General features: G+C 36.1%; 2 protein-coding genes and 1 pseudogene across 2 annotated transcripts; 1 reads left to right on the top strand and 2 right to left on the bottom strand.

Moving 5' to 3' along the window:
* The first annotated feature begins 6087 nt into the window (after nt 1-6087).
* NRS/ER (nucleotide-rhamnose synthase/epimerase-reductase) lies at nt 6088-8185 on the top strand. Its single transcript, XM_086418557.1, has 2 exons — nt 6088-6621; nt 7502-8185. Exons 1-2 carry the CDS (start codon nt 6166-6168, stop codon nt 7952-7954), a joined length of 909 nt encoding a protein of 302 aa, XP_086274683.1. The 5' UTR covers nt 6088-6165; the 3' UTR covers nt 7955-8185.
* A 952-nt stretch (nt 8186-9137) lies between these two features.
* Nucleotides 9138-13450, bottom strand: LOC147389611 (cucumisin-like). Its single transcript, XM_086419781.1, has 9 exons — nt 13367-13450; nt 12628-12716; nt 11949-12046; nt 11721-11861; nt 11520-11625; nt 10688-11201; nt 10287-10606; nt 10089-10200; nt 9138-9977 (listed from the first exon to the last, which is right to left on the bottom strand). Exons 1-9 carry the CDS (start codon nt 13448-13450, stop codon nt 9138-9140), a joined length of 2304 nt encoding a protein of 767 aa, XP_086275907.1.
* A 7244-nt stretch (nt 13451-20694) lies between these two features.
* On the bottom strand, nt 20695-22396 carry LOC147389612 (transcription factor TCP9 pseudogene; annotated as a pseudogene).
* Nucleotides 22397-27650: the final 5254 nt, after the last annotated feature.

The following is a 27650-nucleotide window of genomic DNA, read 5'->3' on the forward strand; positions in this document are numbered from 1 at the left end:
GATCCTAAGGTAGTGTAAGTTTCTGCATCTACAATTTGATGTCATCAGTGGGAAGGAACGATGAACCACGAGAAACCATGTGTTTCAGAGATGGGGTTTCCCTAAACATCAACCCTTTCAATTTTAGGGTTTCTGTTTGTTTTTGTGGTGCAAATGGGACTGATTAGGTTTGGTGAAGGAAATTTTTTAATCATTAGATTTGCTCGAAAAGATTGGTAAGACTAAAATTATTCAATTAGCAAAAAATGGTTAGATTCATTTGATAAAGTGATGAGATACGTCTATGGACGAATTCTACATTTTTCCATCTCTTCTTCAACAATTGAGATCAATTTTGGAAGTGGATTCTTTCAAGTAAGAAATTTACCTGTGTGTATGTGGTGGAGAAGGGGAGGGTTCAAGAAAGATACTAACCGACTTATCCTTCACATTTGGAGTTTCATTTTGTTTTGTAACACAAAGTAGATAAAAGGGGTAACAACATAATGGTAGCACTAAGGTAGAACAAAGTTAATACATAATTAAGGACGAGTTGAGTTTGTGGCTCCAAGTACAATGGAATTGTTGGCCTAGTATAATGTTTGGTGATTTGAGACCCATTGAGAAATAGGAAGGTGTTGTGCTGGTGTGCTTGGTCTATTATTCATTTGACCACAAGGAAAGTAAGGTGATGGTGTGGCCTGACCCAACAAGCAGCCCTTGGACTCGTCTTATACCATGGGTGGAAAAACACAATGGCTCGGGCTGGTGGTGTCAACTCACGATTTGATGAACAGAAGGGAACAATGTCACACCAATTGTGATACTAACAGGTTGTAGAAGAACTTGACGACACCCGACTCATATGGGGAGTCTGGTCCACCTCCTAAGTCGGTCATATGGGATCACTTAATGCAACACTCGACTCATATGGGGAGTCTGTTCCACCTCTTAAGTCAATCGTGCAGGACTACCCAGTGCAACATCTGACTCATATGGGGAGTTCGGTCCACATCTTAAGTCGGTCGTATGGGAGCACTTAGTGCAACATCCGATTCATATGGGGAGTTTGGTCTACATTATAAGTCAATCGTATGAGATCACTTAATGTAGCACCCGATTCATATGTTGGTCCACCTCCTAAGTCAGTTGTGCGAAACCACTTAGTACAACACTCAACTCATATGGGAAGTCCGGTCCACATCTTAAGTTGGTTGTATGAGATCACTTAGCGCACACACACCAAACTTATTTGATAGTCCAGTTTACATCCTAAGTCAATCGTAAGGGAGTCAAGGCAAACCCAACCGTAAGGGAGTCGATTTAAAATGAAAGCCTTAACTCGTAAAAAAAGGCAAATTCGATCGTAATGGAATCGACTTACAACGAAAGTCTTGGCTCATTATAGGAACCAAGCCCGACCGTTTGGTGGTTGGAAAAGTCCTGACTCATTACGAGAACTAAGCCTAACCATTTGGGGGTTGAAAAAATCTTGGCTCATTATGGAAACTAATACCGATCATTCGGGATTGAAAAAGCCTTGGCTCATAAAGGGAAGCTAAGCCTGACCGATTTGGGGTCGGTTTACATCAAGAAACCTTGGCTCATAAAGGAGAGCCAAGCTCAATCGTATGGGGGTCGATTTATGATTTAAAACCTTGGCTCATAAGGGGAACCAAGCTTGGTTTTGTTCTTATTTACTTAAGACTTAGTTCATTTGGGAAACCAAGCCCAATTGTTGAGGGTCAATTATTTAAGACTTGGTTCATGGGGGAACAAAGTCCGATCTTTGGAGGTTGGATTTATTGGATTAGGAGCTTTAGTTCACAGAGAAACCAAGGCTGACCATTAAGGGTCGATAAGAAAATATATTTGTTATTACAAAAAATGAGTACATGGATAAAAACGAGGAATAAAAAAAATGGAGAAATAGAAATAGAATTTAAGAAAAAAGATATCAAGGTATGCAACGAGGTCAACACGTTAAATAACATTGAACATCGAGGCAATCATAATCACTACGCTTTCGAAGGAAAAATGGTCGGTTGACACAAAAGGCATGAATATTAACTGAATGAACCCCAGACCTCATTGACTATTGTAACCTATGAATTTTGAAAAAAATGATGATATATAATTTTTTAAATGTCTTCAATTATTTTATACCGAAAAAAGTAAGACTTCCTAAAAGAAAGAGATTATTAATTTCATCCTCTTAAACAATATCATACATCTGCTTTCTCTCTCTCTCTTTTTCTTTATTTTTTTTCCATGTTCAATTCTCCTAATTCATGGACAAAACACATGACCCCAACTCTGTAAAAATGAAATCCAACTACCAGGTTTTATCCTTTAGGGTAAGAATCCCCAATATATGTATTATCAAGATACATATAAATCCCAATAGTTGTATTTTGTTTTTACATAATTAGGATCATATTTTTTTTTCTCATGATTCATTCTCCATGGGTCACCGAACCCTACCTCATAAATATAAGTTGTGTGAACTTAGGCACTAACGAATTCAATAATCCATGGACAACATTAAAAATATTTTTACATTTTTTTGGAATATTTTTGTTATTTCTCAATTATTTTTGAATTATAACTTAGTGTAAAATTGAAATGTATATAGCATTGAAGATTTCCTTTGAAAAAGGGACAAAAAAGGTTTTCTTTTTCTTCTTAAGTCAATTTGAAGGATCCCATATGCAAAGATTGAAACTATTAAAAATAAAACCAATGTTTCTCCCTCTCTTGTAAATATCATAGTTGGTGTTATCCCTTGTAAGTGTTTATTATTATTATATTTATTTAAATAAAATAAGATATTATTAGATTAATTAAAAATAAAATATCATTTTTATTTTTATAGTTTGGGTAAAAAGGATCTTCGTAAGCGTCCGACTATTTTTGTATTGTATATTTAAAAAGATTAATGTTTAAGTTAAGTAACTTACTCCTAAAAAATGGTCTCATATTGAATAAAAAAATAAAAGAGTTTCCATAAGTTTATATAGGGCCTCTTACTTATTATTTAATTATGTAAGTAAAAGAACCAATACTTTATTATTACTAAGTGTGTATTGTATGTAGATGCTCTCGAGGTGTACTTTTCACTACCCACATCATTGGCAACACTCAAAAGAGGTTATTATTGATTAAAGAGGTTTGATCATGTTCGAATCAAATGATTGTTGGTTCATGAATAGTTGTAATTCTCTACAAAAGTTGAAAGAATGTCTCTTTTCATCCCTTACGCTATGTTTGGATTGAGAAAAATGGAGAGAAGAGAAGAGAAGGGAAGAGAAAATAAATGAGCTTCTCTCCATTTCTCTTGTTTGGATTGTTAAGTGGGGAGAGAAAAGAAAAGAATTGGAGAGAAGAGGAGAAAAAAAAAGTGAGTTTTCCAAAAGTGGAGAGAAGAGGAAAGAAATGGAGAGAAGCCCTTTTAAAATATTTTAGAATTTCAACTCTGCCCCTAAATATCTTTTTAAAGTATTTTAAAATTTCAAAATTATCCCAAGTTCTCTTTTGTCAATCCAAATATGGTGAAAAGAAATTGAGTTTCTCTTCTTTTCTCTTAACGAACTTCTCTTTTCTCCACTTCTCCCAATCCAAACATAACCTTAGGTCATTAGATTGAATCTAATGTGATTCGACATAGATCTAGGCACATAAAAATGAGTATTTTCTAGCATACAAAAATCACAAATCTCTCATTATTTCTATTTTATGGTATGAGTTATGTAGGAAAATTATTGAAAAAACAAAAAAAAAAGGATCGAGAGCAATGGTATGAGGCAATTTTTAAAGAGAATGAAGCAGATCGAATAATATAAATAACAAATAAAATTAAGGTAAATTTGAATTTATTTGAAGAAGACGATGTCTTCGGTGGCACATCTAGTTTGAATGGTATAGATGCTTTTATCTTTTATTTATTTTCAAATAATTTTCATTTAATGATAATTTTAACTAAGAAAATCAGGAGACTTTTTAATATGGCCACGTTTTCTACGTGAAATTGTGGATTCAACCTCATAAAAGAAGCCAAATACGCACCACCGAAACTTTTTGTTGGGGTGGGGTCAACTACTCCACATATAAAGAGATGTTGCAATTTTATAATAAAAATAGCTTTACTTTATCAATAGAATAAACTTTACTTTATAAATCATACAATCATGACTAACTTAGTAAGAGTTCAAATCAAATCGTTGGACCACTATCAAATTAGTAATCCAACGACGCAACCTTTTAAGTTTTATGGTACAATTTAGATTCAAAATATTAAAAAAAAAATTAGAAATAAAAATCATGAATTTTATGACATGGATCATCAAGTTTGCATGGTAACAAACTTGATAAAGTGTCAAAGTGAGGTTTGGTGGGTGTGGATGACTATTTTCATGAATGCAATACATAGTGACATGTGATAATGAAATCGAGTCCCAAGATCAGGATGTGACATCACATCATCTGAGTTTAAAGGAGGTTAACAAACACCTGGGATTAAAGCCAAGGTCTAAGGGACAAAACAAATCGCGTCTCATAGTTCCAAATCAGATTAGTACAGATGTCCAGCTCGAAGCTTGAAATCAGAAAAACGAATCAGATGCAATAAGAGATTCGAATTCTGAAATGTAAGGGATTTGATTAAGATATTATCCACTATAGATTCGAAAAATCAAGGATTACCCTAGATGTGGGGAATCCGTTGTTAAATTAGTCCAATGAATCTAGACTTGATCTTAAAGGAGATACATTCCACTTTGGATTCTAATTCCGAATTGGAAGGAAGATGATATCAATAAAAGGATCATAGAATTTCACCTCTATAAATATCGGGAGTAGAGATATTAAAATGTATGTATTTTCTCCTACACAAAATTTTATCAATTTTTATACTCAATCTAATTAGAGCGTCAAAGAAATTGTGTTGCAGATACACATATGAGCATAGGAGTTACAAATATGAAGCAAAAGATGAAGATCTTAAGGTAATATAAGAAATTACATTAAAAAAATAATAAATAAATAAATAAAGGTATCCTTGGGGTTGTCAAAAACTCCGGAGTTTTTGTAATAAAAATGCAACAGTAGGGTCTTTCTTGTAAATCTCTCACATATAAAATGGTCCCCATCAAAATTTTCCCGCTCAAATTACCTTTCAATCACTGGAAGGGGGCAAATTTTGGAACACTACTTACTGCTGCACTAGAAAATATCTCTGAATCGGCAGATCCACTTTTATTATTTTTAACCAAAACAAAATTGAAGGGTTGCCGAAAACTAGGCTCTCTTTTTCTAACAATCATTTTTCTGGACAAAAGATCCCAAATAAATAAATATAGTTAATTTATTATTTATGAATTTCAAATAGGAGATTTTACAATACCTCATCTATGTATTAAGAAAGGTACACCTTCATATACTTTGCATCATCGTTCATCTAAATCAGCGTAACTACGCTAAAAAAGATTGGAAGCATTTATTCTTAGTGCTCCAAGAAGCATATTATACTTTCTCAAAAGAAGGAAAATGCTGAAGTACCGTTAAATTGATATTGTTTCAGACATTGTTGACGTGGATGTGAATATAGAATTATAGATTCTTTTCATCGAGATACGAGTGAGAAACATCTATGATTCTCTGCACAACAATGTCCTAAACTCCAGCACGACTCATAAAAGAATCTTAACTGCTGGTCAAAGTTTCGAAGAAAAATTACTTTAATCGAATAACTGAGGAAGAATACAGGAACATAAATGGTAAGACTGGGTGTGCTCCCCAGGTCTTGTCTTCGAATCCCCTTCCCACCACCTTGTGTGGCACTTAAATGGGTTTGGGTTAGTCCCCTTAAATCTCGTATGGGGTTGGTCATGCGGGGCCCCCAAGGGAGATTAGTCCGTCACGCTTACGTGAGAGTGTTCATGGGATACTCCCTCGGTTACAAAAAAAAAAAAAAATACAGGAACATAGATTGACACGTGGTGATTAATTGAAGGGAATCAGTTGATACTGAACTCCCGGGAGTACAGGATCTCCAACTTCGAGACCACACTGACATGTCGTCAATATTTAAAGCTCAACATGCCCAAAGAGTAATTCCAGATCCGATCTCGCTTTCTCCTTTCTGCACTCCACTGAGACACACACACACACTCTCTCTTTCTCTCTCTCATGGGGTATCCATCGAACGGTTCATCTGAATCCAATAAGCCATTGAAGTTCCTGATCTACGGTCGGACCGGATGGTTAGGCGGTTTAATTGGTAAGTGCTGTGAAGCTCAGGGCATCGAGCACATTTACGGTTCAGGTCGACTCGAGAACCGATCCTCATTAGAGTCGGACCTCGCAACGGTCCGACCGACTCACGTGTTCAACGCTGCTGGAGTTACCGGTAGGCCCAACGTGGACTGGTGCGAGTCTCACAAGGTGGAGACTATCCGTACCAACGTTGTTGGAACCCTAACCCTAGCTGATGTTTGCAGAGAGAAAGGTTTGATTTTGATCAATTACGCCACTGGTTGCATCTTCGAGTATGATCAGAACCATCCGCTCGGATCGGGGATTGGATTCAAGGAGGAAGATACGCCGAATTTCATCGGCTCGTTTTACTCCAAGACCAAGGCTATGGTGATCTCTTGATTCTCTATCTTGATCTTGTTGATTTACTTTTATAAGATTTAGTTGATCTAGTATGTGTAATTCTGGCTAATTGGGATCTTAATTCGTTGAATATTTGTAGATACGTGTTTCAAGATTTGGATCTGTTAAACGTATTATATCTGCATTTTCGATTTGTGAAGGATTGATCTATTGCATGTTTTAAAGTTTTGTAGCTGTTTTTGTTAATTAGAATGCTCTGATCTGTATATTTCTGATCCATATTTGTGAAGATCGCATATTAATTATGAATAAAAATGCTTACTTTTGTATATTTCTGATCTGTTTTTGTTAGGTGGAATGCTCTGATCTGTAAATTTCATGAACCATATTTTTGAAGATCGCATATTAATTATGAATAAAAATGCTTACTTTTGTAATTTTTCCTTAAATTGTCTTTTATGATGCACACCATTGGTCTTTTTGAGGAGTTTCCTTTGGAAACTGTGGAAGATAAGGCTGGTTTCCTAATACCCTCATTTCATTCCAAAATAATCAGTTGCTCACTTTTAAGTTCTAGAAATCTACTAATGAGCATTGATGATAATTTGTTCCATTCCATGAAATTAGGGCATTTTCATTTACTTTTGCGTGAGGTGGGAGTGAACCCACAAAAAGTGAAGCCAAACCCTCTCTTCCCTATACCAACCCAAACATGCAAGCATCTTGACACACTCAACATCGTCATCTTTTATAGGGAATGGATGGAATACTCTACTGAGATAATCATATATGCACAAAATCTGCCATTAATATCCTTTTCAATGCTCTTTTTTCAAAATAACTTGCATGATAAATTACATGATTAAGCCTTTTTCCCTGTTGGTTTATCTTCCCTAATTTTTTACAGGTGGAAGAGTTGCTTAAGAACTATGAGAATGTTTGCACCCTACGTGTCAGGATGCCCATTTCTTCTGATTTGACCAACCCACGCAACTTCATCACGAAGATCTCACGATATGAGAAGGTGGTCGACATTCCTAACTCGATGACAATTTTGGATGAACTCATCCCCATATCCATTGAAATGGCGAAAAGGAACCTCACTGGCATCTGGAACTTCACCAACCCTGGAGTGGTCAGCCACAACGAGGTCTTGGAGATGTACAGGGACTACATTGACTCCAACTTCACATGGAAGAATTTCACTTTGGAGGAGCAGGCGAAGGTGATCGTTGCGCAAAGGAGCAACAATGAGATGGATGCTTCCAAGTTGAAGAAGGAATTCCCTGAACTCTTACCAATTAAGGAGTCGCTCATACAGTATGTGTTCAAGCCAAATCAGAAGACCCCTGTAGCTTGAAATTTGTAGTTTCAGTCTTTTGGGTTCACTTGTCTTATTTATGAACTCTAGCTCTTATGAATTGGGGTATGGGTATGGACTAAGGAATGGTGGAGTTGATGGGGTTGTGCTGTTGTACTTCTCTCAGCGCAAAGTCTCATTATATATGCATGAAGGGTCGTATCTTATCTTAATTGTGTATTCTTATTTTTCTTGATCAGAAATAAATTGGTGGAAGTTGTTGTTGAGTTAGTTTCTTCTCGTTGTCGTTGAAAGTCTTGAGTTGCTTAATACTTTTTTGAGGGTCAACCATGAGAACTGCAATGGCTTGGTGGCACTCACTTGTTTCTAATCTTATAATAGGGATTGATGAAGTCTGCCAGTAGTCAATGTTTGTTTAGGTTCTGTGTTTTAAAACCTTGGGTTTTGTAAACATGTATGGTCTACCCACATGGGAAGGGCCTAACTGGCCAATCAGGCAATCACCATGGCTTAGATCATTGGATTGGTGATTTGGGTTATCACCTATCCTCACACTGCAAATAACAGCAGAAGTATAGGCTTTTGTGATCAGATCATTGGTTTGAGTTTAAGACCTGATACAGAAAGAAAAAAAAAAATGGCATGGATTAAGTATTTTACTCCAACTTGATAAAATTAGGCTAGTTTTGAGCTTGAGTACTTCAAGTCTGGATTGGCCAAGGTCGGGTCACACAGCCCAAATTGAACCCATAAGAGACATTAGTGTATGAAAATGGAGTGGGTTGAGAAATAGGCGTCTTGGGGAAATCTGTATTTAAAATTTTTACTATTCATTCCTAAACGATGATGTTGTAAATTAATCTCTTCCTCTTCCCCCACCTCACCAACACAGACTCTCTTTCTTTTTCATTTCTTTTTCCCTTTTTTAGTGTGTGTGTGTAAATTTTTTTTTTTTTCAAATCTACGAATCTTTTGTGAAGATCTTTTCAATGATTCCCAGCAGATTTTTTATGCACTAAATGACAGGCTCATGGGACAAACTTGAAGGTGATTTTTTTCCATGATAATTGCATCTGTGGTTGAGAAAGAAGCAAAGCATTGATATTTCAGTACAGAAGTAAGGCATGAGGAAATAGGAAGTACATTTCAATCACTGTTTCAAGACAGTGGCATTATTCCAATTTTGCGGTGTTTGCACCGCGAAAACATTTTAATTAGGCAATTAGGATTTAGTTTCCTCCAACGATCCCATTCTTGAAGGAACCTTTGAAATTAGGTTTCTTCGTTGGAATGGAGTAGGTGTAACTAAGTAGGCATCAGAAGGGAGGACTGTGTAAACCACAAGTGGGGTCCTCACTTTATGAGTTTCATCCTTCCACACGATCGAACCTGACATGATAGGTTGTTGCGTTATCTTAGGTCCATACACCTTAACTGTGAACGATCTCTTCTCTCCCACGGCTGTGAAGGGCAGAACAGAAGGCACTACCTTGACAGTGAGGGGACTGGGCATGTCGACCCAAGCATAGTAGGTCGAATAGTTTGTTCCTACATTGGTGACCGTCCTAGTGAAGGTGCCCATGATCTGCTGACCATCCTCTATCGCTAAAGAGAACGATGGGTAGTTAAGGTCCCAGGCTTTGCCAGCTGTAGTGTTGCAGACACTGGAATCACCTGTGACGAGTCTTAATGTCGAGGTGTTGTAACCCTGCTTGCAGAGGAAATCCACATAGTCTGTCTCATATGCATCGAAGACTAGTCCTGGGTCCACAGCCTTCAATGGGTTGATGTGACCAGAACCGTATGCAAACTCTAAGTCATCATGCTTCCTTGGGTCCATGACCGTAGTTGTAGTCATGAGGGCAGACTTAATGGCAGCGGGAGACCAGGTTGGGTGCACAGACTTGACATATGCTGCGGCACCGCTTGCATGAGGGCAAGACATAGATGTGCCAGAGATAATGTTGTAATTAACGCTCCTCGTGTCATCATAGTAGATTGAAGGAGGTGAAAGAGGAGACCAGGCAGCAAGGATGTCCACACCGGGGGCTGTGAGATCAGGCTGTTTGTTTGTTGTTCATCCAATATTTCAACGTCTTAAAACATTTTTCGAAACACTATCAATTGAGAAACAATGACAAAAAAGTCAAATCAAGTTCTAAATACAGTTTACCTTAAGAATGTCAGGAGTGATCGGGTTGCGCCCTCTAGACGAGAAAGAGACTACTCTAGGAGCCACATAGTCCTTCGGAGTTTCACCAACCACAATGGTTCCAAAGGGATTCCTGAAAAAATGGTGACTCAGTAAGCTGGTTATGATCTTGTCCAACCTTTCTAGGAGTGACAGAAATGGGATTAGTGATTTATTTACTCGGTAGATTTAATGTAGTCCAATACTTGGGCGCCATCTTCATTACTAATCAGGGTTGCTGGTAATGGGAAAGAGAAGGCAAAGTCATCGACAACATCAGCCATTATGACGCCCAATCCCTTCGACATCAGAACCCCTGAACCATCCCATAGGGCATCACAAAAGACAATCTTTCCCTCTATTTTGAGGGAACTCAGAGTTTCGGGGAGGCAGAATCTTGAAATTTCAGAATTAGCATTACTAGATACGTTTGGAGCGTCACCTCCATAGATCAAGGGGAAAGAGGTTCCATTGAGTGCAAAGCTATTAATGGAAGTTCCCTTAAAAAAAAAACAAGAATGGTGTTGGTGAAGATCAAACCATAAATTACTACGAATTAAAAATCTTTGACAAGAACTTACGACAAACGATTGCCCATTTCCAAGCACTACTTGGGACACAAATTTCCTGTCGATGGTGCTGGCAGCCACTGTTAGAGACCAAGGTGAGTAGTTGGAGACCGTCGCTGGAAGTGGACCAGAATTTCCGGCAGAATTGGATGTTAATATTCCGGACTTCATGGCATGGAATGACCCAATCGCTATAGGGTCTTCAAAGTATTGGAGCGGCTGATCAGTTCCAAGTGAAACTGATATGATGTCAACACCATCTGCTATAGCATCATCGAAGGCAGCCAAGATATCTGCAAGAGCGCATCCGTAGGCCCAACACACTTTGTACACAGCAATCCTTGCGGTAGGTACTCCACCTCTTGCAACTCCTTCAGCTAGGCCATAGTAGCTTGCTCCATTCACAATTTGTCCTGCTGCGGTTGAAGCAGTATGGCTTCCATGTCCCTCGGAGTCCCTCGGAGATTTGATGTCAGTGACATAGTACTCGTCATCACTATTGTAGAATCGAGCTCCAATGACCTTGCTGAGAATTCAACAATTTCATCAGTCTTAACAAATATGAGGATCAAAATTACCCATACAAGATCTCATGGGGATGTTAGTATTCTCCACCACATTTATTTTTCAATAATACCTTTGCTCATTAAATTTTTTAATAAAAAAGATAAAGATATGTTGATCTTTGTGCGATGACGTTGTTATAAATATAAAAAATCTTATTGACATATTTATAAAAATATTGTTGCATTAATTGTCAAAGTATTTGTTCCAAATAAAATATTAAAATGCTCTTAACATTTATTATATAAAATAAAAGCATTGAGAGAGAGAGAGAGAGCACTTGTTGCAGGTGAAATTATTATTTGCAGTCTGGCAAGTCCCAGTCCATTTTGCCGGAGGAGGGCCAAATCCTTCATCGTCAAAGCTCGCAGACTCTGGCCAGATTCCTGAGGAAAATAACACACACAAGGGTGTAAGTTCAAGGAAAAAAAAATCTAAAAATTAAACAAATAATAAGAGTCAATGGTGTTTATAAGTTCACCTGTGTCTAGAACACCAACAATGATGTCTCCTGCGTGAGACCCACCAACATGGGATTGTGTAAGACCCATGAATTCCCACGATCTTGTAGTGTGAAGCTTAAATATGGTGTTTGGAAGCACTGAAACCACTCCTTCCATCTCTGTAACCCCATTTCAATGGCTATAAGTAGCGATTATAGTCATAAAAGACATGCATCGGTTCCATTACAAGTGTATAATCATCTCACCTGAAAACCTTGCAACTTCCTCATCTGATAATTTAGCTGCAAATCCATTAAAACTCCTCCCATAGCTGTGAACTAGTGAATCTTTTGCCGCGGAGTGACTGAAATTTGATAAGTTTATGTCTTAGAAAATGAAGAGAAACCTCACATTATTTCATATATAGCCATGGCATGGTAATTCCATTTTCAAATGGATTGAATCTGAAGTGAGCAGATTTATTAGTTGGGGTTTGTTGGTTTGACGGTCGGTTTAATGTTACTTGCCAATAAATTGCCCAGTCCCAAGCATGGTTTTCGAAATCATTTGATACCTTGACTTGCATTGACAAAGTTATGGATTCTCTGAGTTGTTTGTGTCAATTTGTTCTTGGCACCAGACAATCAATACATGTGCCCGAGCACGAGTGAAATAGGAGGAATCCATCGGATTAGCAGCCGGTGTAAACCTCTTATTTGGGGTTCACACCCGACCATTGTTGTCAAAACTTTGGTACTGAAATATTTCTTATTACACTACACTCTTTCTTGCATCCCTTGATCACCAATCTAAACTTCAACCTCTCAATTAATCCATTAAATTAAATAGGAATTTGGAAATTTTTAAAACAAAATATTTCTAAGCTTCGGTACAAGACCTTAGTGTAGCATTAATTAGTGGTTGTATGGTAATTAAAGTAGTAACCTTCCAAGGACATCTTCTAGCATGGAATGATGCACAGTCGAGAAAGATGTATCTTCCTTGAGACGCTCTCCCATATATACGACATGAACCTGCACACACTCACCTAAGTTAGAAATACTGAAAGAATGGGAAGAGTCATGATAATCTGACTCCCCGACATGGCATACTCAATCGACTCTCCTGAAGTGGGGAGTGCCAGAACTTTAGATTTTCTTTCATCGGGATACACAACTGCACAGATTTATGGGGATGTGCGGTAGTGTATCCCGAGGCATAAAGTATATGGTTCTAGCACACCCCACATCAAGGGAGTCGATTGAGTATGCCATGTGGGGGAGTCATATTATCACCACTCGAATAAGAATGATGTCTATGTGGCACGTATTGGTTGGAGTTTAAAAAACATCCGGCTCTTAATCAAGCTATTTTTTTTTTTACATGTGACCATTACGTGAAAAAATGATAAATCTGACATCAAGGCATGTTGAATTTAGCATAATTCGACAACCTTGACATTTAATTTATCCCTTTTTTTCGCGTAGTGTACATAGCCCAATGTGTTCAATCTCCAAGCAAATTGCATGTGCCATGTAGACGCTGTATGTTGTTATAGGACTGGGACACCGTCTTGGATCGTGACTCATTCTGCAAATATAAGTGATCCCATAGTGGCACCACTATATATGGGATCGGCCCTTAACACTGAAAATTCTAATTCTCGAAAAGAAACCCAACTTACTTTCTTGTCATGGCAATGGCAATTGAGGACAAGAGCTGCAATCAACAATGGGTAGAGGAGAGTGAGCTTCCAAGTTGTGGCCATTGAGTCCAGCCAGATTCCAAGTTATTGGGAAATATTTGTGTAGGCTGGTTGTGTCCTATCAAGTATTAGATATGTGATGTATTTATTATGTGTGTGAGCTACTACACATAACTTGGTTTATCCGCTACATATCTCATATGGGACATTGCAAGGCAAAAGGCCGTCCTTGCTCGCATGTAGTTTAGACTTTAGATTGTGATCATCGCCACACTATGTACTTAAAAACATAGAAATTATTCCTTTGGTGGGTCTCTCTCTCTAATCAAACATTCATATTGTTCTTATCGGGATTTTTTTTTTTTTTTGTTTGTTTGTTTGTTTGTTTGATAGGCTAAGTTATTGTTATTATTGCTGTTTAGATCATGTCTTGCATGGTAGTTTAATTGATGAAGGATGGCCAGCTTTGTGGGCTCCATCTTGCTCACAAGAGAGAATAAATTAAAGTTTTATTCAACTCACAACCAGGTCTTATGGACTTGATTTTATAAGAATTTTGACTATTTTGGATTACATTTAAAAAGATTAATTTAAACTTGTTATAATCCCAATTAGAAGAAATAATTATTCTAACCGACCTTGAGGAAGATCCCAAAAGAATTTGGATTTAGATAGTAAAATCGGATATGAACATATTTTCTATAACAGAAGATCTGACTTTAGAAAAAATGAAATGGAGGAATAGGATTTGTGAAATAACGAAGTAGTTAAGAATAAAAAAAATCACACATGAAGACACAAGGATTTAAGTGATTTGGCAATGTGCCTATATTTTCGCAGATCAAAACTAATTTTGTCACTAAGAAATCAAAAGAGAATTTTACAAAAAAGAAAAACACTTAGGGTTTTAATCCCAAGCCAAGCCCAAACACCTTTCTTTTTAAATTCTAGAAAAAGAAAATCTCTTGTAATTTTTACAACCTTAGAGATCTTTATTTAGAAACTTGGAGTTACTAAAATATGTCTAAAACCCCAAAATAGAAAAATCACTTAGGGTATGTTTGATTGCATGGAAAGTCACTTTCCATGGAATTTGAAATCCATGGAAAATTAGTTGTAGAAAATAGGTAGGGTTGGAAAATCAAATTCCATTATTTGATTTCACTTGGATAAAATCATGAGAAAAAAGAAAAAGAGGAGAAAGAGAAAGAAGATGAGAGGAGGGGGAGAGGAAGAAGAAGATGACGAGGAAGAGGGAGGGGGGAGGATGTGGTGACGGTGGGGACAAAAGTGGTGGTGGCGACGAAGGTGGTGGCGGCAACGACGGCGACGGTGGCGGTGGCGGCGGCAGCGGCGGAGGTAAGTGAGGAAGATGGGGGGAGAACGTGGTGGTAGTGGTGGCGGAAGAGGTGAGGGATGAAGAAGAAGGAGAAGAAGAAAAAGAAGAAGAGAGAGAGAAAAAGGTGGTCGGCGACGGCGATGACGACAACGGTGACGGCGAGGTTAGTGTAATGGTGGTGGTGGTAGGGAAGAATTAAGGATGGAAAATATGAGTGGATTTCATTTTCCCACCCATATGAGTGGGAAAGTGAAATCCATGATTTAGTGGACTTTTTGAATGGGGTGGAAAATGAATTTCCATTTCCATGTGCAATCAAACACTTGAAAAATGTCATTTTCCATAGAAATTGATTTTCCACCCTATTTTCCATGTGCAATCAAACATACCCTTAGATTTTTTTTTCATAATTTCTTTTTAATAATCCTAAAAAGAAAATCCTCAAAAATAGAATACATGACAATTACTCAATAAAATTCGATTAACTAATCCCAAATTCGTACAATTAAGGCTTTGATGTTGAGTAACATTGTGAATCAATTACGAAATTTAAGTTGATTATCGACGGAACATGAATAAAGTAAAAAAAATTTATAAGAATGTATTTTTAAACATTGAAGGTGCCAATTTGGTAATGTCTGAGTATAGTAATCACGAGTTGGGTTCAATTCCCGCTGACTCGCTTATCGCAAAAATATTTATTTAACATTTTTTTTTTATCACATTTTGTCTTTCAATAAATTCTATCTCCAATGTTTATAATATTTATAACTTTAAGAGTCAACTAAACAGAAAGAAATAAAAAATAAAAAAAAAAAACTTAACTCAACAAACGTATAAGTTAAGATTGAGTTGTCTACCTCATTTCACACCAAAATAAATGTGCAAATTGAAAATTATAAAAGACTCAGGATCCAATATGGTGTCCCGTTCCTATGAAATAGGAACAATGTCTACATGGCAAGCTTTAGTTGGAATTTTGAACACCTCAGACTCCTAACAAAGCAATCCAACTTGTTTATAATCCAACAATATTCATTTAGTCAAACTCCAAATTTTTGGATAAGACTTCCATGATGGTTATGATGATGAGGCCTAACTCAATAACAAAGGACCATATTGGTTGTTACCATTTGATCTATAAGATCTGATTGCAGAAATATGACAGATCTTGTTCAGAGTTTAGACTTTCCATTAGAAACTAATATAAATAATTTTATTAGATTCAAATAATTAGTATTTTCAATCTTAATAGGATTTTTGTAAAAGTTTGATTATATTTAACTCTTGCAAGACTATATAGAGGATATCATATTTATTTATTTATATATTTGTTAAGTAGTTTTCAATCTTCTAAGTTGACAGTTGGTACTTAGAGTCCTGCCAAAAGTGTGAGATTTATTTTCTTATGGTCAATTAATCAAAGTGATCCAGGGTGTCTAAATCATAATCGTCGAGGCAACAACCATGACAACTGTTTGGACAGTCACATTTAGATTTATAAAATGAATAATGATTTTCTGACACCCCCCTCTGACATACGCCCCTCTGCACTCCCATCACAAAACCGTAAATCATTTACTTTGGGATACGTAGAATCATAAATCTTTTTCTTATATATTCTGAGGCAAATTTTCTACGATTCTGTGATGGGGAAGTATGTCGGGGGGGGGGAGATTATCCCGACTCTTATAAAATGGAACATATAGGAACAAATCATATTATTATAACATAATGCATACAATGGATGTAACTCCCGAATTCTTATAATCTTTTTTTGGTGCTCAATCTAATTAAGTTATTTTAAAATTCTCCATCTTTGCAAAATGACGAATTATGATCACCAAAAGATCAAATTCATCGTATTTTGGAGACATTTCGTTGGAATCATTTTGTAAAATCATGTTTATATTCGAATAGATAAACAAACGTTTTAAAGACATCGATTATGTATCTAGAATTCAATCCCCATGGTGCACAATTTTTCTTAGATTTTTAGATTCAAAACTATTATTCTCCAACATAATCAACTTGGGCCATGGATTTATCCCACCCAAGCACCAATGGATGTCAATGGGCCTTTAGGCTTAATCAGTATGGGCTTGGTTTTAATACATAGGTCAGTATGGGCTTTTAGACATAAGCACTATGCCTCCGCAGGGACTCAACTCTGTGTGCCTGTCCAGGGTACCACTGTGGAAAGTCAATGGTGGAAATATGGTGTTTGGAAAGATGGGTGCGCTTTCCACTTCTTACCGCCAAATTGTGGACCCGCCCATCATTTTGATCGTCTAATAATGGGCCCAACCTAAGATTGTGAATCTCATACATCTCTTACGATGTATCGATTCCTTACTATATAGGGCAGTGATTTTAAGTAGAACCAAGGGTGGATAAAATATCTCGATGAAATTTTATTCTCACCCCTCAAGTAACAAGTCCTTCAACTCTTTTTTATATTTTTTATGATATTAATTTTGACGTTATAACAAAATTAAGGTAGAAAATTATGTATCTTTACCTTTAAAAATAATTTTTTATACGATTGGATCATTGATTTTTGTCGTATTTTATTTTATAAAAATTATTTTTATCCGTCGAATTGCGATTGTTGGATATGAAAAATTCACTCAAACTCAAATGAGAGGCGTCAAGTCCAAGTCTGAGATATCAAGGCATCCAATCGATAAGGCAAGAGATGAATTGAGCCTGAGAAATATGTGTCGGTAACCTATCCATGCACGGGCACTAACTTAATTAGTAGATTTGCCCAACTAGGTGCACTAATCTTTGTTGCAAATCAATGTCACTCTATCATGAATCGAGGAAGTTAATCGACACAAGACATGCTTATTAACACACTAACGAATGTCCATAACATATGGACATATAAAGGGTAGGATTTGATATAATGTTGACACATGTATTATCATATATGTATCAACATCTATGTGATGATATTTAATCGAACAATCTCTATTATAAATAATATAATATTTGAAAGAAAATGTAGGTAATTTCTCTTAAAAAATGTCCTTATTGTATTGGATTTTATATAAATTTGATCATCGAAAATGTACCTTATTGATGATCTAGATAATCTTACTAGTTCGATACATTTGCTAAATGGTCCATCCGAAACAAGGTGGACCTACTGATTAGATTTGTTGGTGGAAGTGTTGATGAAGATGGGCCACTGGTCCATGTTCTCCTTAAATAAAACAATGGCTAGCGTAACAAAATTTGCATGTGAGCGAGCAGCAATTGACTTGCTTAGAGCATTATGTTCAGCTAACACGTGGCATACAAAATGCACTGGTCCAGGTTGTCAACCTAATTGTGGGCCCAAATTTGATTGGTCACAATGATACAAGTAGGCATTCACGTGTCCCCACACACAAGGATTATTTACAGTCTTTGTGATCAAAGTAGGAGTTATTGACGGTCACGATCTTCTGATCAAGTATTACATACCTTTGCCTTGGATGCTCTCTCCTATTATAGCCAGACAGTTTCAGTGATCTTGACCAAACAAGTTAAGATTATAAGAAGCCTTAAAAGCTTAAGACTCTTATTTGGGGGTCTCCTCACCTTAGATATTGCCATGAATAACATATCCCGATAAATAAATAAAAATCAATGATTTTGTGTGCACCTCCACGTCAGCAAAGTGTGAATTGAAGTCAATCTTGAGATTACAACCCTATTACCATTTTAGTGGCGGAATTATGAACGGTGGCAAGTCGATCTTTGATTAAAAAATGGTCAAATAGGGAATCCAATTCAGAATTGTGGATGCAGTTGGCTTTGGTCAATTGATAAGAAGCATCTTGCCTTGAAACGTGACACATGGCATGACGACAAAGGAGGAAATCGTAGAATAAATTATAAATTGAAAATAAAAAAATGATTGAGAGAATTTGATCGGAAATAAACTCGTGAGGGTCGACATAAAATAATAATAATAATAAATTAAAAGGCTCTAATTGCTTAATAGGTAAAGCTCACAAAAATTAAAATTTAGGTCACTATTTATTAGAAGTTAATAAAAAATTAAAAAAAGTTACCACTTAATTGAACAACTCAATTACCTAATTACGTCAGTTTTTGACCAAACCAATTGGACCAACGGCCTCACTAGTTCAACAGTCAACTCTCAACTAAGAATCATATTAGGTAGTTGACGTCACTTTAAAAAAAAGCTTCTAATTGGTTGACTTTGACAATGGATAAGCAAGTAGAGACTTAAGATACCAAGAGGAAATAAAATTACAGGCTTATTTAGCTCCCCCTCCCAAAAAATTAAAGATGGTCAAAATACCATGGTCAACCCTCTTCATTGTCAACCCTCTCACTTCATTTCTTTCTCAATCTATTATTTTCTAGCTTTGGTGTATGCGTCTCATCTAATCCGCTCGTAGGCTCAGTAGCCGAGCTAGCATTTTGTTTTGTCCATGTGGGGTGGGGCAATCAAAGAGAAGAAATTTTTTGTGGGTACAACTAGAAGTGAAAAAAAAAAAAAAATTGTGAGGGTAATTAAGATTGAAAAATAAATAAATTGTGGAGGTAATAGTGACAGATTTCTTTTATCCGTCATTAAAATATGTTACAATATCTCACTAATTTATAGTCTTTAAAATTTCTTGTAGGGCAAGTGCCCCCATAACACCCATTCTAAATCCTCCCCTACGTTGGCTCAAATGATAAATAATCAAAATAAAGAAATAAATAGTCTCAAATTTTGAATTTTTTTAAGATTTTATTTCTTAAATATTTTTTAACATCTTATTTTACAATTAAAATTCAAATAATCAAAATGTTTTCTTGTAAAAATGATATATTTTTTTACAAATGAAAAGGAAAATGTCTTTGTTGAAGTTGTTGGGTATCATCCTCTACTGTATAGGTAAAATTATGCAGTTAAATCAAGAGTACACGTGATTAGTTAGAGATTCTCATTGAATAGGATGATCAAAATGTCGTGTTAGATAGTTCGATGAAAACAGGGGATGGATAGTGGTACCTTGGAACAAAAATGATCTGAGTAAGGGCATATCTAACTTTGTTCATTCAATCTATAATTCTATATCGCAAGACAAGATGTGAAATTTCCATTTGCGTGTATGACTTAATCGACATTGTAAAATAAAATATTTAGTCAAAATGATGCTGAAAATCCAAGGATTTTTTTTAGAGGGATATCCAAACGTACAATCAACTAGTGGGATCGGTGAGCCAGCGTCTAAACCAAGGCAAGTGAGGGTATGCCCTCACGAGTGGCCTAAATGAGCCAGTACTCATACTGGGTATCGAACACACAACCTACATACTCTAACTACTTATTGGATAATAATAAAATCTAAGGATTTGATTATCGTAAATTCTAAAGATTAAAGATTGACTTAAGAAAGAAGATAATTATCTTTACTATGAAAATGAGAGGAGGTGAAGTAGAAGTGGTTTAACACCGAATTTAAAGTTGGCATAAATGCCCACATCTTAACATATAAAATTAATATAATGAAATTCATTTTGATCAAAGATAGAGACATTTTCAATCCCATGTCCCTTAAATCATGTTGGTTAGTTATTAAAATTATAAAAACATTTAACTAATATTTTAACTTGCAAATGAGCCCTTTAGAGACATGTATTTGCACATGCCACCTTCAAATATTCATAAATAAAAAAGGATTAATTCTTTAATTTAAATTAATTAATGATTTAACATGGAAGACTCTTTGGTAGGACCAAAGGGTCTTAATTCACAACGTCAAATTACAGGTGGGCCTTCACCAAATGGAAGAGTTAGTGGTTAAGAATATTGGGACCCACAATTAGTTGGCCCTTCACGAAATGAATTGGTGCATCAATGTCTTGGAGCCCACCACCATCGATGGTTGTGCTATTGCCACCAACCAAATAACGAGAAATTGAGTTTCAAATTATACATCGTGACGAAATACAATAAGATAAACTAGAAAACTCCATTGTATCAGAGATGCCATCATCAAAGATGATACATACATACATACATACATACATACAGCTTCCACGTGTAAATACCACAAATAACTTGATCAAAACATTACATCTCTAATCACAGACACGTGTCACCAATGATGGCCAAGCTTCACATCTCTCTCTTTTGATCTACCAAACGTATTGCACCTACCTCGGGAGTAGAGAAAAATCCGGGGACCACAAAACGCTATTATGGTCTGTGTGGGCTCCACTTATCCGACGTTACACGTGCGAAGCTTAAAACGTCCACGGGCACACGTGCCAACTTTAACTTACGGTCGAAAATTAGGAGAAAAGCTCGAACGAAGCTCAACAATGGCGGATTGAACGAAGATTTACAGACCTTTTTCGATTCGAGATGAAAAAATCAGCTCTTTTAAGATTTAAAATTAACTCCTGTCTTGTTCAAGAATTCGAATGGGTAGTTTGATCTTGTTGTTGACGTTGCTTTGCTGATCGACCCATAAATTGAAACTCTTGTTTTTCTAAAATTTCCAAAGAGAAATCTCTAAGTAACTGAGTAGTAGTTGTCGTAGTAACAGAGTTATTAGAACTCGAAGCCATGGTTGATGCTTTTGCAGGTTTTACCCCAACAACCGAAACTGGTGATGGAGTTTGAACTTCAACAGCTGTAGCTAAATTGATTCCAGGTTGAATAGCAGAGATGAAAGAAGGAGAAATAGGTCTGGCAGAGATATTAACGAGAGGGGTCATAGCTGTAGGAAACGTCCATAGTTGAGGTTGATTCGAAGGTCCAGCAATGGCGGCCGAAGGCGGAATCATCCAAAATGTTCCTCCACCGCTCACAGCCCACATGGGTACGAGCCCTTGAGGCCCAATAGGAGCGAGACCTGAAGAAATCGAGACTCCATCGTTGTGGTTGTTGTTGTTGTTGGGTTCGAAGAACTCACTTGTTACAGGTCGTTTTCTTTTCTTCTTCGTTGTTTCGGATTCTGGGTTTGAAGATGTTGTTGGGATCTTTAGAGTTCCATCAACCGACATGGCGATTGCTGGAACGGTACCAGTTCCCGTAGCGGAAATTATGGCTGGTTCGGCATGTTCAAGGAGCCATCTAATGGTTTCACCATCAGATTTGTGGCCGAGTTCTCTTGTTAATTGGAACACACGTGCCGCACATGTGGCTGGCATACGAATCCTTCGTCCTCGGCCTTCGACCTTTGTGTGGCGATCCTTGGTAAATGCCCTTTTTGTTTGTGTAGCGGTTGTTGGTTTTTGTATCTGTATCGGCATGGGTAGAGGCGTTGGTATCGGTTTTGTTACCGATAAGAGTCCAATTGGTTTTGGTATCTCTTCTATATCTGGTTCTGTTTCTTCAGTGGGTTCTTCTTTTAGATAAGCAAGTGGGACTGATTGTGGTGGTGGTGGTGATGATGACGTGGCGGCCATTGGAGCATCAAAAGAAGAAGATGAAGAAGGATTCTTGTTTTGTTGACCGTTACAGCTATTATTAGTAACCATTTCTTCGTCTTCGTATGCTTCTTGTTTCTGAATCGAAGTCATCATCTCGAAACAAAAAAAAAAAAAAAAGAATTTGTATTGGTTGTGGTACCTCTTCTTGTTGTCCTTCTCGGAGACTCAAATGTCCGACCCTACACCTCCTCCCTCTCCTTCCACACCCACACACACTCTCAATAAATACCATTTACGCCATCCAATATGTCTTGAAAGATATATAAATTATAAAATTTTAGGTGTACAATGTCGTTGGACACTCAACGTCCAACGACCAATAAATCTCTCTCGACAGAAAAAAAAAAACAGATTGATGACACGTGCTTAATTCAACTGTCCACATGGGACATTAAAGTTGGACGAATAAGTTACGTTGAAAAGTGTTAACCACTAAACCACGGTGCAAAGTTTTTAAAAATTTGTTAGTTCAAAATTGGGTTTGTGCTTTTAAACCTACGAACCCTAATTTAACTTAAGGTTGGAGTTGAGGTAAAAAAAATTTACTCACATTGCTCACAGAATCCGAGATCTTTTAACCACATGAGCTCACGGGTATTCAATAGCATTCCTAGTTTACAGTGCTACCCTTCTTAGTTACAAAACTATATATATATTATAGTTAAGTGTAAACCTTGCATTTTTTCCTTTGAGATACACAATTGCACATCCCTATAAAACATGTGTAATTGTATATCGTAAGAAAAAAAATCTTCGATTCTTGTACTTACCACGTTAGTGAGTTTTTGAGTTACCCATTGAAGTTGAGTTATAAAATCAATACTCTATAATTAAATTAGAAGGTGGCACGTGCAAATGCACATATCTCATAAGAGTTTATTTGTAATTTATAATGTTAATTAAAGGAGATTTTGAAGATTACTTGAGAAAAATGGTATTTTTGTAATTTTAGAAACTAGCTAATGTTTGGAATTGCAATTTTTTTGCTTTTGATTAAAATGACCTTAATTGTATTTAACTTTAAATATAAAAGTGACGGCTTTTGTGACTTCAAAATTTTGAAGGTGAATCACTTCTACTCCACTTTCTCTCATTAAAATAATGAAGATGATTTTATTTAGGCTTGATATGACCAAAGAGGTTCTAAGGTTGGACTTGAACACTTAATATATTGAGGAATAGTGATCAAATGGAAGATTCTACCAATTAAACCTAATGATAAGAAAGTAGCATTAGCCTAATAAGGAAATATGTCATCTCAAAGATGGGAGTTGAGTCCAACTTCTTGTTCTTGATTCGACTTATGAAAATGAGACACATGTTAGGAGTAATTCAGGTCTTTAAAGAGGAGCACATGTGCCCAACAAGCAAATATGAAATAGAGTCGTGCTTGGGTGACATTGGGATTTACTGCAAGTCTCACATTTCTGACTTGGGATGCACACATAATCGTAGATGTGTTTCCTCGAAATACAAGTAAAAAAAAACATCTATGGTTATGTGTGCACATCCACGTCAGAAATATGAGAATCACAGTAAATCAAATGTCACCCGAGCATTAGTGTATGGAATAAGACAAGACAATTACGATATTTAGAATGCAGAACAGTTACAAGTTGAGTCATATTCTATGGATGAGTATGGACCAAAGCGATCAAGTGCATGGAAGTGCGATGACTTCTCATTAACTATATAGTATACAAGGCGGTAGATGGAACATCTAGCTACCCTTATTAAAAGATATGATATGCAATTTTTTTCTTAATTTTTCTTGAAACCTTGTCAAACTGTTGTTGGATTTTTTTTTTTTTATATATATGTAAGTATGAACCTAGATCTACAACTGGCAATTATTCAAAATATACCTGATGTTTGAATTGATCTGAACTAATCCAAAACACATGAAAAACTAGATTTTTGGACTAAACTCAGATATACCCCAATTCACTCCAAACAAACTCTAATCCAAATATATATTAATATTTTTTTTAATACTTAATTTCATATAAATACATATAGAAAAAAAAAAAACGTTTTAGTCTTTTTGGTTTCCCTCTATATTTGTAGTTGAAAAGTAGATTTTTTTGTTTAATTTTAATTTTTTTTAACATTGATAATTTGAAAATAAGGCATGTGTTCGGATCAATTTTGGATTAAGGATGAAATGAAACAGATCGGATTCAGTTCGCATATTCATTAATCCAATTAGATTGGGTACATGTTTAAAAATTGGATCGGTATTGGAGTGGTACTAATCTGATATGGGTACCAAACTGATCCGTTGCCAACCTTACCCAGATCTATGGTATATCATCAATGGAATTGCAGCAACATTGCTACAGTCAAAGTAGGAAGACTCAACATTGTTGTCCAACTTAACGTATCTCAAGGGATGAGACAAATAATAAACCTATTCCACACTTATTAGTGTGTGAATGATTCTTGTTTCTCCATCCAATTCTTTGTAAAGTCACATATTTAATAGTTTAATAAAATCAAGAAACATAATTATATAATTTAATAAAACATGTAATAAGAGTCCATGCCTTATAAATTTGTCTTATAGTTGTGTTGTATACAATTAATCCCCCATTATTCTTTTTTTTTTTTTAATAGATCAACAAATTAATGGTTAGTCGTTAGAGGGGTGAAGACGGTATCAACTCTCACAAATTTAACCAACTAGAGTCGTGATTTCCTGACTAGAAAATTTTCACTCGATTTGTATACGATTGATGTGAAAAGGGCACAGAACCATAGATCTTTTTCTTTGGGATAAATAAGAAAAAGATCAACGGTTTTGTGCCCTTGCCACGTCAACTGAGTATTGATCGAGTGAAAATATTCGAATAGGATAATCATTAGAGTACCAACTATTACCAAACCCTCAATGTGCAATAGCATAGATCTAAAAATGTTGATCATATGATCATCGATAGGGAAGATCATTGATTTAGTGAAGAGATTTTGTACTTGCACAACACTGAATCATTTCCTTTAGTTTTTAAATATTTTCGCACTTACGCCATTAATGGGGCAAAGTACAAACCGTTTAGTGGGCAACCTCATGTTTGACTCGCCTTCTTTCTAAATGTGCCTCAAAATCTTTCTCATTTTCAATTTTACCCCTCCAATATATAACATTCTTGAAGATTTCTTGATAACCAACAAACAATTGGCATCAATGACTTTTCTGAGTGCCCTTTTATTTTATTTCACATTGGTTTATGACTTACTAAGGTGGAATTACTCTTAAGTAATAGAATACTTCACTTTAAACAAAGTGAGAAGGAAGCTTTTGAGTCAAATAGAAGAATACGATTCGTTTAACTGACCCCAAATATTTGTGATAAGGTTATGTTGATGTTGTACTTATTAACACGGAATTACGAAATGCCTTACATTATTCCATTTATTAGATGCAAAGAAATACTCGATCAGTATGATTTTGGGATGGCCCCACTACAAGAATCTGTCCTTTTTTTAGAAGGTCTTGAGGTTTATCAATAGGTCATGAAATTGCTGATAAAATCTTACTTTAAATATAAATCCTAGACCCACAATATTATAATATTATTCATTTTTTGTCAAAGTTTGCATGACTTAAAAATGCATTGTATCATATAAGGTCTAGTTTGCCCTTAAATCCAGGTTCTCACAATCTCGTTGATGTATCATTGACTAGATGTGAAAAGGGTTACAGAGACTTAAAAATTAAAGTAAACCCATCACGTTTTAAGGTGGAATTGCGAGAAAAGGTGTGATTACTCCCACATCGAACATGAAAATATTCAAAATGTATGCTAGGACAAACCAAATCTTACATGGTATAACGTGTTTTAAAGTCGTGCAACCTTCGGCCTAAAATAAACACTATTGTACTACACTAAATATTGTAAAGATTCCCTTTACTTTTCAATTTGTTCGTTTGATTTCAAGAGAAAAAAAATAAAAAAATATTTCCCAACGTATGATTCTTCATTTGTCATGCAATTTGAACACGCTTTTACCAGAATCCCTAAGTAGATATGTAAACGTTGAATTGGTAAAGTGTGCATGAATGTTTAGTAGATATTGGAATTTTATCAATACCATGAAGCAGTTATTAAATATGATGCCAGTTAGTAGACGAAATGATCTGTATTTCCATACTAGCAAATGATGTGTCGAGAAAGCGATCTTTACTCTCCCTTAGGTGAAACGCTTCCCTTTCGATGTATTTTTACATCCCACAACGTCGACAAATTGGTTAGGATCTGTCGATTCCAATTAGGTTGTGATCAAACGGCTTATGTCCATAGATCTGGCCCAACTCATTGATCTCCCATAATATTCATTACCAACCAATAATCTCACTTGCCCACAAAAAAAAATTCAAGATGGAGTGCAGTTGGTACTTAGATGATGTGCAACTAGTAAGTCTCTTTGAAAAAACATCCAACCCAATTATGTAGTCTTCTACTCATGGTTTTAAAACTCGATTTTGCTTCTTGTCTCGTCCATGCCAAATACCTAGTAGTTTCAGACAAGTTTTCCGATATATTTGAAATATCTCATTCAAAAATGAGAAAAATAAATTGGGATTTTAAATCTCGTCCGAAAAATTAGTTTGTCCGTCTTGTCCATGCCTGATATCGAGACGACTCGGACGATACGTCTCGGTCTCGATCTCGAAAGAGTTTTGAAACCTTTCTTCTGCTACATACCTTATTAAATTGCTTCCAATTTAAAATAAATTTTGTTTGAAACAGACTGACCTCATCAAATACGTGGCTGATGATGAAATCAAACTAACTTAAACATCATTATTAGATGTTAAATTTGCAATATTAGAAAATTAATTCAAGATACCTTTATAAAGTAGCTTCAGGCCTTATCTCTTGAAAGGCAATGGGATGGCCAACTTTTGTGGGACCACTAGTGGTGTTTGGATTTTTGTGTCCACCATTATGTCGACGTTTCATTGGACCCACAATGTACCAATTCCATCCTGATCTATTAAAATATGATCGCAAAGCTGATCAAAGGTGTTGGGGGCCCACTTGCCACAAACATAGATAAATGTTTGATGGCTAAATTCAACTGTTGAACATAGACTTTGTATGATCTATACTCTATAGTGTCTGGACCCCACATCACAATAATACAATAGTTTCTCTATCTAATGGAATAGGCACCACCAAAAAACGGTGGCCCAGGACATCGACCGACGATATGATTGATATATAGCCGTTGATTTGAACTTTTTTTTTAATCATAAGCTAGGCCCATTAGTTAAAAACAAAGGGTTTCAAGCCCACATGGAAAATTTTCAAATCCAATACCAATCAGGCTGATTTTGGTTAAGTAGATCAGTCAAACGGTGGGCCAAAAGCTTATAAGACAATTGGATTGGTTCGTATACAGATTGAGGATTTGGGTTCCAAAGGATCCAATACAATAACCAATTGGATTGGTTTTGGATCAACC

The sequence above is a fragment of the Akebia trifoliata genome, chromosome 12 (genome assembly GCF_017979445.1).
Source record: "Akebia trifoliata isolate Shusen 1 chromosome 12, ASM1797944v1, whole genome shotgun sequence".
NCBI classification, from domain to species: Eukaryota; Viridiplantae; Streptophyta; class Magnoliopsida; order Ranunculales; family Lardizabalaceae; genus Akebia; species Akebia trifoliata.

Bases quoted from the DNA above. Each gene is read 5' to 3' on its own strand.
- NRS/ER (XM_086418557.1), top strand. From the start codon at position 6,166: ATGGGGTATCCATCGAACGGTTCATCTGAATCCAATAAGCCATTGAAG. The intron at 6,622-7,501 runs GTGATCTCTTGA...AATTTTTTACAG, and splicing joins ACTCCAAGACCAAGGCTATG to GTGGAAGAGTTGCTTAAGAA.
- LOC147389611 (XM_086419781.1), bottom strand. From the start codon at position 13,450: ATGGCCACAACTTGGAAGCTCACTCTCCTCTACCCATTGTTGATTGCA. The intron at 12,717-13,366 runs GTAAGTTGGGTT...GAGTGTGTGCAG, and splicing joins GCCATTGCCATGACAAGAAA to GTTCATGTCGTATATATGGG. The intron at 11,202-11,519 runs GTGCTCTCTCTC...TTGAATTCTCAG, and splicing joins AATAATTTCACCTGCAACAA to CAAGGTCATTGGAGCTCGAT.